Here is a 13647-nt window from a genome sequence, read left to right as displayed (position 1 = left end):
GGGTGGGAAAGAAAAATAAATGCTTATTAATTAAAAAAATAAAATTCTCTCAATAAAACAATGTGGACTGGATGAACGTGATTCCTACAGATTATTAGGAAAAGTGACTTGGAGACTTTTAAAAGCACAACTAGTTAAAGTCAGATTTCTGTTCTCTCTGATCCTGACAAGAACCTGCCAAGTTTGTAGCAAGGGAAGAGAAATCTTGGATTCTTCAGGCCATTAGCAAGAAGTTTTTGTTTTTTTGTTTTGTTTTTTTTTAGGTTGTCACTTTGCATTGACACATTGATATTCAGACCCTTGCCTACCTTTTGCTCTGACCCTGGATACTGTGTCTATAACCTCTATTCATTAAGTAATAGGACTTGAGCCTTTCACAAACATTGAAGAAAAGAGGTTGTCAGAGGCAGGTGTGGACAGGATGATTTTATCTGAGCAGTTATGAGGAGGTCCTTTAGAGCCATTTGCAGAGATCATCAGGTCACAAGAGAAGGACTCCTCAGGAGGCCACACAGAACATGATGTTTCTCTTCTCTCACATTCTTTGTTAGAAGAAATTATTCTTGTTCTGCCCTTTTCCATTCTCATTAAAGGTCTTGTTGAAAAAAAATTAAGGTAGAATAGCTGAATACTTTATCTAAATGATGACTGGTAAGCAAGCATTGTGGGGCTCTGACCTTTTTGATGGATTCCATAATATGGTTCTCCTGTCATTTCAGCTCTTCCACTTTTCTCTTTTTTTCACAACTTACTGAATTTCTCAAAATTGAAAAGAGGAATTGTACTTTAAAAATGTGCTTCTCATTAGGGACAAAATAGGACAAGAAAACTTTCAGGGCAAAGAAACAAGAACAAAAAAGATACCAAGAAGAAAGAAATGGCATGTTGAGGATAAAGGATGCATTTATGAATATAGGCATGTAGTTGGGGGAGTAAAGTTAGCCAGACTCTGGGGTGAGGGTGGAGGCTCAGTTGGGGAGGAAGGGGAAACAGAGGACTTAGAAGGCCATGGGAAGGTAGAGGACAGTATGAAACAGCATGGCAACATAGGCCTTCTTGCATCACCACTATCTAAGGAGGCAAATCCAAATGAGAATCTTCCACGAAGACAGGGTCTGGCAGCCAAAAATTGCCTTAAGCCTAAATGCTCAGCCTCTCCCTTCTCCCCAGTTCTCCATCTGCCAAATTTCCACAGCCATCTAAAATATCCATTTTTTTTTTAAGGAAAGAGATGAGATCATTGGCATGATCCACTCCCTGCAAGGAAATACCCACAAGTAATGCAACCTGCTTTACACCTTCAAGTCTGATAGAGTTGACTGGAGCACTAAGAAGTAAGGTAACTTACCCAGGTTCACAAAGCCAGTATGTGTAAGAAACAGAACATGAACTCAGTCTTCCATGTTCCAAACTCAACACTTTATTCCCCATGTCAACCTGATCCCCTGTGCTACACTGCCTTTCATATAATCTCCAAAATCTGGTTTGAATCTTCTGCTGAAAATACAGAACTTAAGACATTTTGAGATAACGTCTTAAGAAAATTAAGAAAAAAACAACTGACAAATCTGATTTTATCTAGCAGAAATGGTGTATTATTTAGAAACTACCCACATTACTCTAACCATTTTGCTGTATTAGGTAAATAATAGTAACAATAGTAACAACTAACATTTATATAGCATTTTCAGTTTTCACTGGAAGATGAAGATGACCACAAGGTATTCTAGTGAACTTTACCAGAGCTTCCGGGAGGTGCCTAATATATCCAATAACAGAAATACAGATTATTAACTCAAAAGACTATCATTTCTCTCCAACAAGCCACTACTCAAAACATTCCAATGAAATAATATTTTATTCCTTTTCCCTTTCACCCAAGTTCCCTAGGGTCCACTTTAACTTATATGTTAAGATGGCACTGAGTAGTTAAGTGATTAATCTCACCATATATGTGGTTAAGCTGTCAACAAATGATCCTTTTTTGGTAGGACCAAACTCCATGATGCTTGGTAATCCTGAATTCTCCTTCTTGGCTAAATGTCTGATTAAAAAAAAAATCCCTTAAAGAGTACAGCTTCTGGTGACCACTGATTTAAGAGACCTCAGAGGTCAGTAGTTCAATTCCTTTACTTTACAGAAGAGGAAATTGAGACCCAAGGAAGCTAAGTGACTTGCCAAGGTCACACAGGTATGAAGTAGCAGAAACAGGCTTGAACCCAGGTTCTCTAACTCCACAGTCAATACTTTTCCCACTATCTCTCACTGACTCTTCCAACTCCTTCATTTTACAGATAAAGAAACTGAAGCCTTTGGAGTGGAAATGACTAGTATAAGATCTACTACTGCCACAACTAGTAAATGGCAGAGCTACGGTTTGAAGTTCTGTGTCATGACTCCAAATTCAGTATTCTTTCCAGTGTGTCATGCTGTAGGTTACCTAGAAACTGCATTGATGCCACATGACTTAGCACAAGGCCTGGTACATGTTAATGAATGCTTATTGGTTGGTTAATAGATACTAGATAGGTTGATTTAGACAGATTTCCAGAGTAGAACTAGAAATAATTGAGAAATTGTCTAAAATTCTCATTTCACAAACAAGGGAACTAAGGCAAAAATAAATGTAAGTACTAACCCAACCTCAGATATAGTGAGTAGAATAATACTAGCTAGCATTTATATAGTGCTGTAAGGTCTGCAAAGTACTTTGCATAATATTCATCATTTGGTCTAAAAAAGGAGAGATCCGAATACTTACTACCATCCTTTATGGCTTCTGAGGTGGCTCGGACAACTATTCTATCCTCCCTCTTAACCACCTTCAGGAAATAGAATGCAAGTCTGACATTCACAGAGACAAAGTAAGTTTCATTCTTGCATCTTAGGGGGTAGGAAGGGAACAAGCATTCTTATGGGGCCTACTTTGTGCTAGGCACTGTGCCAAGGGTTTTATCAATATTCCCGCATTTGATCCCCTCAACAAAACTTTGAGGTAAGCTTATTACTATTTTCATTTTATAACTGAGGAAGCTGAGCTAAATAGGGTTTAAGGGACTTGCCCAGGGTCATACAACTGTTAAGAGTCTGAGGCCAAATTTGAATTCAGGTCTTCCTGATTCCAGGCCCAGTGCTCTATCCACAATGTCACCCAATTGTCTTTGTCATAAATAAATATGAGCGAGCCTGATAAGGATAGGGAATCTGTGTTCAAAGGTAATCCCACAGCAGTTGGTTTTTCCTCTGTTTTACAAATAGCCTTGGACCTTTTTATAGTAACTAGAAACTAGAAACTAAGTGGATGTCCATTGATTAGGCAATGCCCAACCCAAAAGCAGTACATGAATACAATGATGCATTATTAATTATGCAGTAAGAAATGAGGACTTAACCAATCTATCAATAAGCACTTATTGAGTACATACTATGTTTGGTGCCAAGCACTGTGCTAAGTGATTGGAATGAAAAAAGAGGAAAAATGGAGGCAGCTAGGTGGCACAGTGGATAGAGTCACCAGCCTTGAAGTCAGGAGGACTTGAGTTCAAATTTGCCCTTGGACACTTGGTACTTACTAGCTGTGTGATCCTGGGCAAGTCACTTAACCCCTACTGCTTCACCCTCCCCCAAATAAAAAGAGGAAAAAGACAGTCCATAGCTCACAATCTAATGGGAGGAGGCAACATACAAACAAACATAAGCGTGTGTGTGTGTATATGTATGTATATATATACATTATGTGTGTATATATATATAGCATACATATACATATATACATATACATATATATATATATACACACACAAAGCAAGCTATATACAGTATGAATAGGAAATAATTAACAGAGGGAAGGCATTGGAATTAAGAGGGTTGGGAAAGGCTTCCTGTAAGAGGTGGGGTTTTAGTTGAGACATAAAGGAATACAGGGAAGGCAGTAGTTGGATGGGAGGAGGACTTCAAAGAACATAAGAAGATTCATGTGATAATTGCAAAGTGAAATTAGAACTGGAAAACTACCACAACATCAACATCATTTGAAAGATAATGAAATGGATGCCCTGTTCTGAACAACTGAAAACAAACAAACAAACAAAACACAGATGAGCAGTAACTGCCCACAAGAACAGGTGAGGAGCCATATCTCCGCCCTCGCAGCAGCAAGCTAGAGAACTGACAGGCAAAATGCTGTGTAGATGTTCAGACTGTCATACAATCTGCTCACTTTGCTTAACTGTGTTTCTTTATTCTAAAGGTAGGTTCACATCTGGGGGAAGAGGTGATGGTTTTCTTTTTTTTCTCTTTTTTTTAAAAATGTATTTTTAGTTTTCAACATTCACGTCCACAAAATTTGGAATTCCAAATTTCCTCCCCATCTCATCCCACCCCCCATCCCAAAATGGCATGCATTCTGTATATACCTTCCACTAATCTGCCCTCCTTTCTGTCTCACCCCCTCTTCTCTTATCCCCTTCCCCTTCTATTTGCCTGTAGGGCAGGATAGATTTCTATACCCCATTTCTTGTATTTCTTATGTCCCAGTTGCATGTGAAAACAATTTTTAACATGTGTTTTTAAAACTTTGGGTTCCAAATTTTCTCCCTTCCTCCCTCCTCACCCACCCTTATTGAAAAGGCAAGCAACTCAATACAGGTTATATACATGTAGTCATGCTAAACACTTCCACAGTAGTCATGTTATGAAAAACTAAGTATATTTCCCTTCATCCTATCCTGCCCCCATTTATTCTATTCTCTCTTTTGACCCTGTCCCTCCTCAGAAGTATTTGCTTCTGATTACCCCCTTTCCCAATCTGCCCTCCTCTCTATCATCCCCCTGCTCTCTTGTCCCCTTCCCACCTATTTTCCTGTAGGGTAAGAGAAATTTCCATACCCAATTGAGTGTGTATGGTATTCCCTCCTTAAGCCAAATCTGACTAGAGTAAGATTCACTCACTCCCTCTCACCTTTTCCCCTCCATTGTAAAAGCCTTTTCTTGTCTGTTTTATGTGAGATAATTTACCCCATTCTACCTCTCCCTTTCTCCTTCTACCAGTATAATCCTCTCAGCCCTTAATTTTATTCTCCAGATATCACCCCTTCATCTTCAACTTACCCTGTGCCCTCTATCTATCTATATACATACATATAATTTTTAGCCTCCAACTACCCTAATACTGACAAAGTTACAAATATCATCTTTCCATGCAGGAATGTAAACAGTTCAACCTTAATAAGTTTCTTATGATTTCTCTTTCCTGTTTACCTCTTCATGTTTCACTTGAGTCTTATATCTGAAAGTCAAATATTCTATTCAGCTCTGGTCTTTTCATTAAGAATATTTGAAAGTTCCCTATTTCACTGAATGACCATTTTCCCCCTAAAGGATTATACTCAGTCTTTGCTGGATAGGTGATTCTTGGTTGTAATCCTATTTCCTTTGTCCTCTGGAATATTATGTTCCATGCCCCCTGGTCCTTTAATGTAGAAGCTGCTAAATCCTGTGTTATCTTGATTGTGTTTCCACAATGCTTGAATTGTTTCTTTCTGGCTGCTTGCAATATTTTCTTCTTGACCTGGGAACTCTGGAATTTGGCTACAATATTCCTAGGAGTTTTCCTTTGGGGATCTCTTTTAGGAGGAGATCAGTGGATTCTTTCAATTTCTATTTTGCCCTCTGGTTCTAAAATATCAGGGCAGTTTTCCTTCATAATTTCTTGAAAGATGATGTCTAGGCTGTTTTTTGGATCATGGCTTTCAGATAGTCCAATAATTTTTAAATTCTCTTTCCTGGATCTATTTTCCAGGTCAGCTGTTTTTCCAATGAGATATTTCACATTGGTTTCTATTTTTCATTCTTTTGGATTTGATTTCTCATAAAGTCACTAGCTTCCAATTGCTATATTCTCATTTTTAAGGAAGTATTTTCTTCAGTTAGCTTTTGGACATCCTTTTCCATTTGGCCAATTTTGCTTTTTAGGGAATTCTTCTCCTTATTGGCTTTTTGGACCTCTTTTGAAATTTGGGTTAGCCTATTTTTCAAGGTGTTATTTTCTTCAGTATTTTTTGGGTCTCTTTTAGCAAGCTGTTGACTTGTTTTTCATGATTTTCTTGCATCACTCTCAGTTTTTTTTCTACTTCTCTCACTTGCTTCTCAAAATCCTTTTTGAGCTTTTCCATGGCCTGGGACCAATTCATATTTTTCTTGGAAGCTTTGGATGTAGGAGCTCTGACTTTGTTGTCTTCTTCTGGTTGTATGTTTTGATCTTCTTTGTCACCAAAGTAAGATTCTATAGTCTGACTTTATTTGTGCTGCTTACTCACCTTCCCAGCCAATTACTTGAGCTACAAACTCTTTGTTAAGGTAGGGATTTGCTTCCAGTGTGGAGAATGTACTGTCCCAAACTTTGGGGGTTTTGTGTAGCTGTTGTCAGAGATACTTCTAGGGACCTGTAAATTTTAAGTTCTTCCAGGGTGCTATGATCAAGGTTGAGGCATTTACTCCTTTCCTGGCCTGTGCTCTGGTCTATGAGTGACCACAAGCACTCTTTTCTGCCTTGGAACTGTGAGGAGGATTTCCTTTCCACCACCACTACAAGATCTACCATACCAGTGCTCCTCCTCGCCCCAGGACCGCCACCCAGAACTATGAGCCAGATCCAAGCATGGGCAAAGCAAGAGAATCGTGCAACAGCAGAGAGATCCCTGCAATCCCTCTCAGATCAGCCACTTGATTCTTCCTCAGTCTGTGGGCCAGAAGCTCTAGAAGCAGCCACCGCCCTGGGGCTGAGCTTGGGGACTGGGCTGAGACCCTGCACTTCTCTCTCACCACAGACATAGACTTTTCCTACTGACCTTCTAAGTTGTCTTTGGCATTTGTGAGTTGAGCAGTCTGGAAACTGCCACAGCTGCCTGTGATTCAGTCCTCTGAGGCCTGCGCCAGGTTTGCTGTGACCTGCGCACCCACGCCAAACTGCATTCCTTTTCCCGCCCATATTGCAATATACCTTTCTGATCAGCCATCCAGGCTGTCTTGGGCTGTAAATTTGTTTCACTCTGTCTTTTTGTGGATTCTGCTGCTTTAGAATTTGTTTAGAGCCATTTTTTATAGGTATTTGGAGGGGTTTGGGGGAGAGCTCAAGCAAGTCACTGCTTTTACTCCGCCATCTTGGCTCTGCCCTGAGGTGAAGGTTTTTTAGAAATACTTATGATGAAAAATTACAGGCATCACAAATTTTTTTTAACATAACCATGTGTCTATCCAACTCAGGTAAGAAAAAAATATTTTTAAGAGATCAATTATAGGCAGGTACTACTGTTTCTGTATTATTATGTGTATATAATGTACATGTGTATGTTACATGTGTACACATGTGTGTATATGCATGCACTGCATATGCATGCATGTAAATTTATATAAATATAAATCTGTGACATAGAGTATAGAACTAATACCTATTTGTGAATACTGGAATAACTCTCTACTTCCAATGATAATCTTAGAGCATTGCACAGGGCACTTACAGGTGAAATGACTTAAGCAGGGCAACACAAGGAATAAGTATCAGAAGTAGGAAATGACTCCATGTTGCCAGAGCCAAAAGTCTCTCTCCACTATGTCCCACTGCCATTCAGTGCCTCATTAAATATATACTGTATACATGTATTTATCTATCTATTTAAATGTGTGAATAATCACATATATATATATATAGTCACTAAAATCCTACTTAGCTAACTCAAAGAAAAGACTTCAATGTTTAAAGAAAATTAGTTCACTTCTTCCCCCACCTCCCCCATCCTGCAGCAGCCCCTCCACCAATACCACATGAATACAGCAAACCCAAACAAACAAGGCATGGACAACATGAAAGTCAATTATAACAATATTAGACTGGAATAGAATGGCACAATCAGTAATATACTAAATGACACCACCTCATACCCTGATCACTTGTTTGTGTTGTTTGGACTCACCGTTAAAATTAACACTGCGAATATACTTCAGCAACTTCTTGCCCCCTGCCTGCTCCATCTCTGGACAGACACCAGGGTAATCAGCACAGAGATCCTTGTTCATATGGTGGAGGGCATGGGCCATGGCATACACTGAGTCAATCACAAACTGAACTTTGCCCTCCTGCTCGTAATAGGAATCCTTTCCAATTCTCTCTTGCCCTGCACATCAAAACAACAAACACACAAAGAAAAGAATTGCTGGTAAGTAGATGTTTTGTTGCTTCCACTGCTGGATTTTTTATTTTTACATCCCTTTAAAGAAAGGAGTGAGTAGGTGCCCCAAGGACTAGAAAATTATGAACCACAGCTCCAATACTTTGGTACCAATATGTCTGCCTGTTTGATGGCACATTCTCTACAAATCATCACCCCTAACCCCCAACAAATGGAGCATCTTGGAAAATTTTAATTCTGTTTCACCTTTCAGTTGTATGAGACAAACACTATGAATAGCACCCAACAGAATCACCACAGTCTCTACAATAAAGAAACACAGGACATGGAATGCAACAATTCCTCAGAAGAGAGAATACATTCTGAGAAAACAAAGCCCAGTGGGGATGGATGATGCATTTAGGTTTCTGAAACTTCTCTCTGAATGGAAGACCTTGAGAAAAATAAAAGCAAGAATATTTTGTTTTGTTCTTTTTGTGTGCATACACAAAAATCAAAAGTGTATGAAAAAAATTGGCAAATCAGCACATTAGCAATTTAGTAATGGAATTCTTCATTCCCCTCCCTTTGTTCTTCTTTTTGTCAAATTCTAACTCTAGTGAACATCAAAACAATTGATACTGATATGGCTTTTTAAGGTTTACACTTTCTATACATCATTTACTTTAATCTTCAGTACAACTCTGTGAAGATGGTAGTATTATTATTGACCCATTTTATAGATATGTTAAGTCTGAAGTAAGTCTGAGGAAGCTTGGGGAAGTGGGTAGAGTCCTGGATTTTGAGTATGAGGACTGGAGTTCAAATCCTTTCATTTCTACTGAATATCTACGTGACTCTGAGTTGCAGTCTCTCTGTATTGCAGTCTCTACATCTGTAAACAAAGCATGGTTGAACTCAATGACTAATAAGGTCCTTTCTAGCTAAGTGTCTTAGTTGATAGAATGGTAGACTTTCAATTTAAAAAAAAAGACCTGAGTTAAAATAGTACCTCAGGCATTTGCTAGTTGTAGGACCCTGGACAAGTCACTTAACCTTTCAGCCTCAGTTGTTGTTAATCATTGCAGTTATGTTTGACTCTTCATGATCCCATTTGGGGTTTTCTTGGCAGATACTGGAGTGGTTTGCCATTTCCTTCTCCTTCTTCAGGCACAGTGACTTCATCTGTAAAATGGGGATAACGATAGCTCCCACCTCAAATGGTGTTGTGAGGATCATGTGACATGGCCTATTTCACATGCTTTGAAAACCTTAAAGCACTTTATAACCACTACCTTTTTGCTATTATTATTAAATCAGTCTGAGTCCTATTTCTACTACCATCTCTATGTGCATCTATACCTATGTAACAGGAGAAATTCTAGTGAGAAAGATGATCATGGGTATTACCAAAAAGCTATGAATTTGTCCCTTTTATTATATGTACATGGTATAATTCATAGTGAATGATCTTTATTTTTTAAACCAGGTCTGTGATTGATTTCAATTATATAGAACCTTCTGTCACCTCTTGGTTTACTTCCAATTTCATCTCAAGACATATTATTAAACACCTGCTATTTAATCCAAGGGATACAAATGACAAAAGTGAACTGTTCACTACCACCTATGGCCTTACATTTTACTGGAATCCTTCCTTACTTCAAAAATGCTACCTGAAATTTTATTATATTATTTCTATTATTATTATTATTATTATTATTATTATTTGGTGAGGCAATCAGGGTTAAGTGACTTGCTCAGGATCACATAGCAAGTAAGTATCAAGTGTCTAAGGCCGAATTTGAACTCCTGACTCCAGGGCCAGTGATGTATCTACTAAGCCACTGAGCTGCCTCTATATTGTTTTTATGGGGAATATTTGCTCTCTTCATCCTTATCTTTAGACAGAAACTTACATATTTTAGGTAAATAATAAAATAAATAAACAAACAAAGAAATGAATGAATGAATGAATGAATAAATAAATAAAGAGGGTCCTCAGTGGACAAACCTTGAAGCATGAACTTTAATGTTTCTACGATTGCTTTTTAACAATCTTTTGGTCTGGCACCATTTTTACCCCTACTGATCTAGAATTCACCATCAAGTTTGAGGCCTTTTCTCAACCTTTACATCACTGAATTCTCAGCTATAAAATTCAAATATAATTCACAACACTTCAGTATCAGAATTCTTAATTTCTCATCCCACAGAAAAGTAAACTTCTTTGAAAGACTTGACTACTATCCCAACCAGTGCTATATGTATGTATATATATATATATATATACACACACACACATATATATATATATATACATGTATGTATGTATGTACGTATGTATTGTTCAGTATCATTTGAGAAATGGGTGGAGGGAGGAATAAGAACCACGCTTGTGATTTCTTTCATTTAGGAAACCTTCATATGAGGAAACTTCTTTTAGCAGAGAAGGTCAAAACGTCTGCTGTGATTTATCATTTTAAAGAGTCATCTTGGGGCCCTCAGAGGTTAAGTGACTTGCCCAGGATCTCATGACAATAACAATATTTTATAGAAAAACGAAGGTTTACAAAATGCTTTCTGTATGTTGTCTCACTTGATCTTCACAACAATTCTGTCAGGTAACTATTATGCCCATTTTCCAGGTGAGGAAAATGAGGTTGAGCAAAGTTAATTGGCCTTCCCATACAGCTACCAAGTATCTGAAACAAAATCTGAATTCAAGTCTTCCTGACTACAAGCTCAAAACAAGGGCACCACCTAGCTGAAACCAAGTGTATAGGCAAATTTGTAGGGTGAGTAAAATCCTTCCCCAACCTCTCTCGATTCCAGTGCCTTCCCTTTGGTAATTATCTCCTATTTATCCTGCAGATCGCTTTCTTCGTATAAATGTGTCTACATGTTGTTATTTCCATTTGATAAAAGACAGCCTTTGCCTTTTGCTTCTTTTTGCATCTCCAGTGCTTAACACAGTGCCTGGCACATAGGAGATGCTTAATACATGTTTGTTGATTGACTGATTTAACTCCATGCCAAAAGGGAACTTGGGACTGCAGACAATATTGACCATGTGATATCCATACCTGAGGTAAAAGAGGGAAAGAAATGTAACGTTAAGTAACAAAGATCTTTAGAAAATGTAGACCTTTTCATAGTCACCAGAAAGGCACATCTTCAATTAGATAATATAGGCTTGAAAAAAATGGCCAAATATTTGCTAAATGAGATGATTTCTAAAAGTGGAAAAGGTAAATTTCTTCTTCATACTTGTGGTATGAAAACAACAAACCTTAGAATTCATTTGTCTAGGTTTCATCCTATGAGGTTTTAAATATGCTACAGGATGGCACTTTCTGCAAAGTGAATTGATTTTGTTGAACAAAAGGATAACAATAATTTGGATGTGAATGACTAATGCTAAATAGTTGCCTTCTAGAAGTACATGGCCTGATGAAAACATAGAACTATCACAAGTAAATTATCCTTAGAGAGTGTCAGCCTCACATTAGTGATAAAGTAGGACATGGATTCTTTTTATTTTCCATGTAGCATCCATGTTCCTTGTGTAACATCTATGTCGGTGAGTGTGTGAGCTGGTTTTCTCCTTCTCTAGGACAGTTATGAACATGCTAGGGCTCTGTGTGGTTGGGGCACCTGGATTCAAACGATGACTCTGTCACTTACCATCTGTGTGACCCTGGGTCATTCCCCTGGCCTCTCTGAGTCTCAAGTTACTCATCTATAAAATGAGAGGGGGTTAGAAAACCCTAAGGATCCAGCCAACTCTAAATCTATGATTCTATGATCCTCTAAAAATGATTAAAATCATACATGTCAATTGAAATGAATCACAGAATCACAAAACTCAGATGTGCATGGAAGCTCAAAAGCCACCTGGTCTAACCTGTTTCTCATTCACAACAGGACTTGGAAAGATGATAGTCCCAATCATATCCCAATTTTCTTATTCCCAGTACTCTTGGTTAGAATACATGCATTCCCAATGTCATTTTTGCCATAAACTACAACTCCGCTTTCCACCCAACCTTTCATCAAAATGGCTATAAAAATTAAAATGTACTGACTTTGTCTTCACTTCTTTATTCTTTCCCTGCCCACTGTTTGGTGTATGGACCAGTGCCTGAAACCGTTGCCAAAAGGCAGGCAGCAGGAGGGACAGTTACAAGCAAAAGCCTGGGATCAACTCCAGGTTTGGCATGGTGGTAAATTCACCTCTCCCACTGAGAATCCTGCCTCCAATAACTGAAATTTGATTGTAATGGGATCATTAATATTATACTGCTTTTCAATGGCTTAGGACTTAATACTGTGCTATTGCTTCAAGAAGAATACAAGCAAAGAACAAAAAGCAGCAACTTGCCACAAATCCTCATTTTCAACTATTCTCCTTTGGGATGGCTCCTGGAGGGCTATTTAATTTTTACTTATGACTGTTTTTTGTCTGTAATTTCATGTCCAATTTCAAAGTAATTGCAAGTTAAAATGTGTGGAGTTAGGCAAACTCTGTGTAGGCAATAGTCTCATGCATGCTTCACACAGGGCAAGGCAGCTGGCAGGGAGATCGACTGCTCACAGACCTCACATACATACGTGGAACATCAGCTCATATGGCATGAGTCCTCAGAAACAAGCATTGAACATTTGGGGGGTTCCCAGAAATCACAGCATAACTCAGCCTAAGCGGCTGGCTGTGGCACAGTCTTTCCAACTTGTTTAGCAAAGGCCAGAACATTTAGAGTTTTTTAAAAATACCAGGAACCAAAAAACATAGATTCTTAGAAAAAATGGCTCACAGTTATCTTTCTACCATTTATTTTCCCTTCTGCTGCTTTCAGTAGCTGGCCTTGTGTTTTATGAAATATGATTTGCTACTTCAATGGAAAATTATGCAATGATTGTGTGCTATTGACTGATGTTGGAGTGAGGATAATTTTTCCACTCCCACGTTGGCACAATTATCAACATCATAAACATCAACTCCCTCAAGTACCTTCACTTCATTCATCATTCATTTATTCATTCAACAAGTACTTATTAAGCACCTACTATGTGCCAGGTACTGTGCTGGAGATACAAAGACAAAATGAAAAACATCCTGCCCTCAGGAAGTTTACTTTCAATTGGGAGTATGCAACATGTAAACAGATAAATCAAGACATGACAATTTGATGGGGAAAAGAACACTGACAGCAAGTGGATGAGGAAAGACTTCCTTTAAGAGTTGAGTCATAAAATTAAGGTTTCCTAGAGTCAAAACTGAGGAAGTTTTGCATTCTAGGCATTCAAGACAGTCCTAAAGCAGTCAATGGAAGGTTAAGTTCAAGGAAGATCAGCAAGTGGGTCACTTGAACTGGAATAGAGACTTTTAAGGGGAGAAATGTGAGCTGAACATGGAAAAATCTGTTAAGAGTTAGACTGTGAAAACCTTTAAACACCAACCTAAAGAATATGAATGTCA

The 13647-nt window shown here is 38.3% G+C and overlaps 1 protein-coding gene across 1 annotated transcript in view; it reads right to left on the bottom strand.

Annotated features, from left to right (window-relative positions):
- GRM7 (glutamate metabotropic receptor 7) overlaps positions 1 to 13647 on the bottom strand; it is a 989789-nt gene that overhangs the window by 328604 nt on the left and 647538 nt on the right. The window contains exon 6 of the mRNA XM_027863985.1: positions 7971 to 8171. Coding sequence (XP_027719786.1) covers positions 7971 to 8171 — 201 coding nt within the window. The remainder of the gene's footprint in view (positions 1 to 7970; positions 8172 to 13647) is intronic.

This window comes from Vombatus ursinus, unplaced genomic scaffold (assembly GCF_900497805.2).
Source record: "Vombatus ursinus unplaced genomic scaffold, bare-nosed wombat genome assembly UNPS02014773.1, whole genome shotgun sequence".
Taxonomy (NCBI): domain Eukaryota; kingdom Metazoa; phylum Chordata; class Mammalia; order Diprotodontia; family Vombatidae; genus Vombatus; species Vombatus ursinus.
This window is presented reverse-complemented; position numbering and strand designations above follow the sequence as displayed.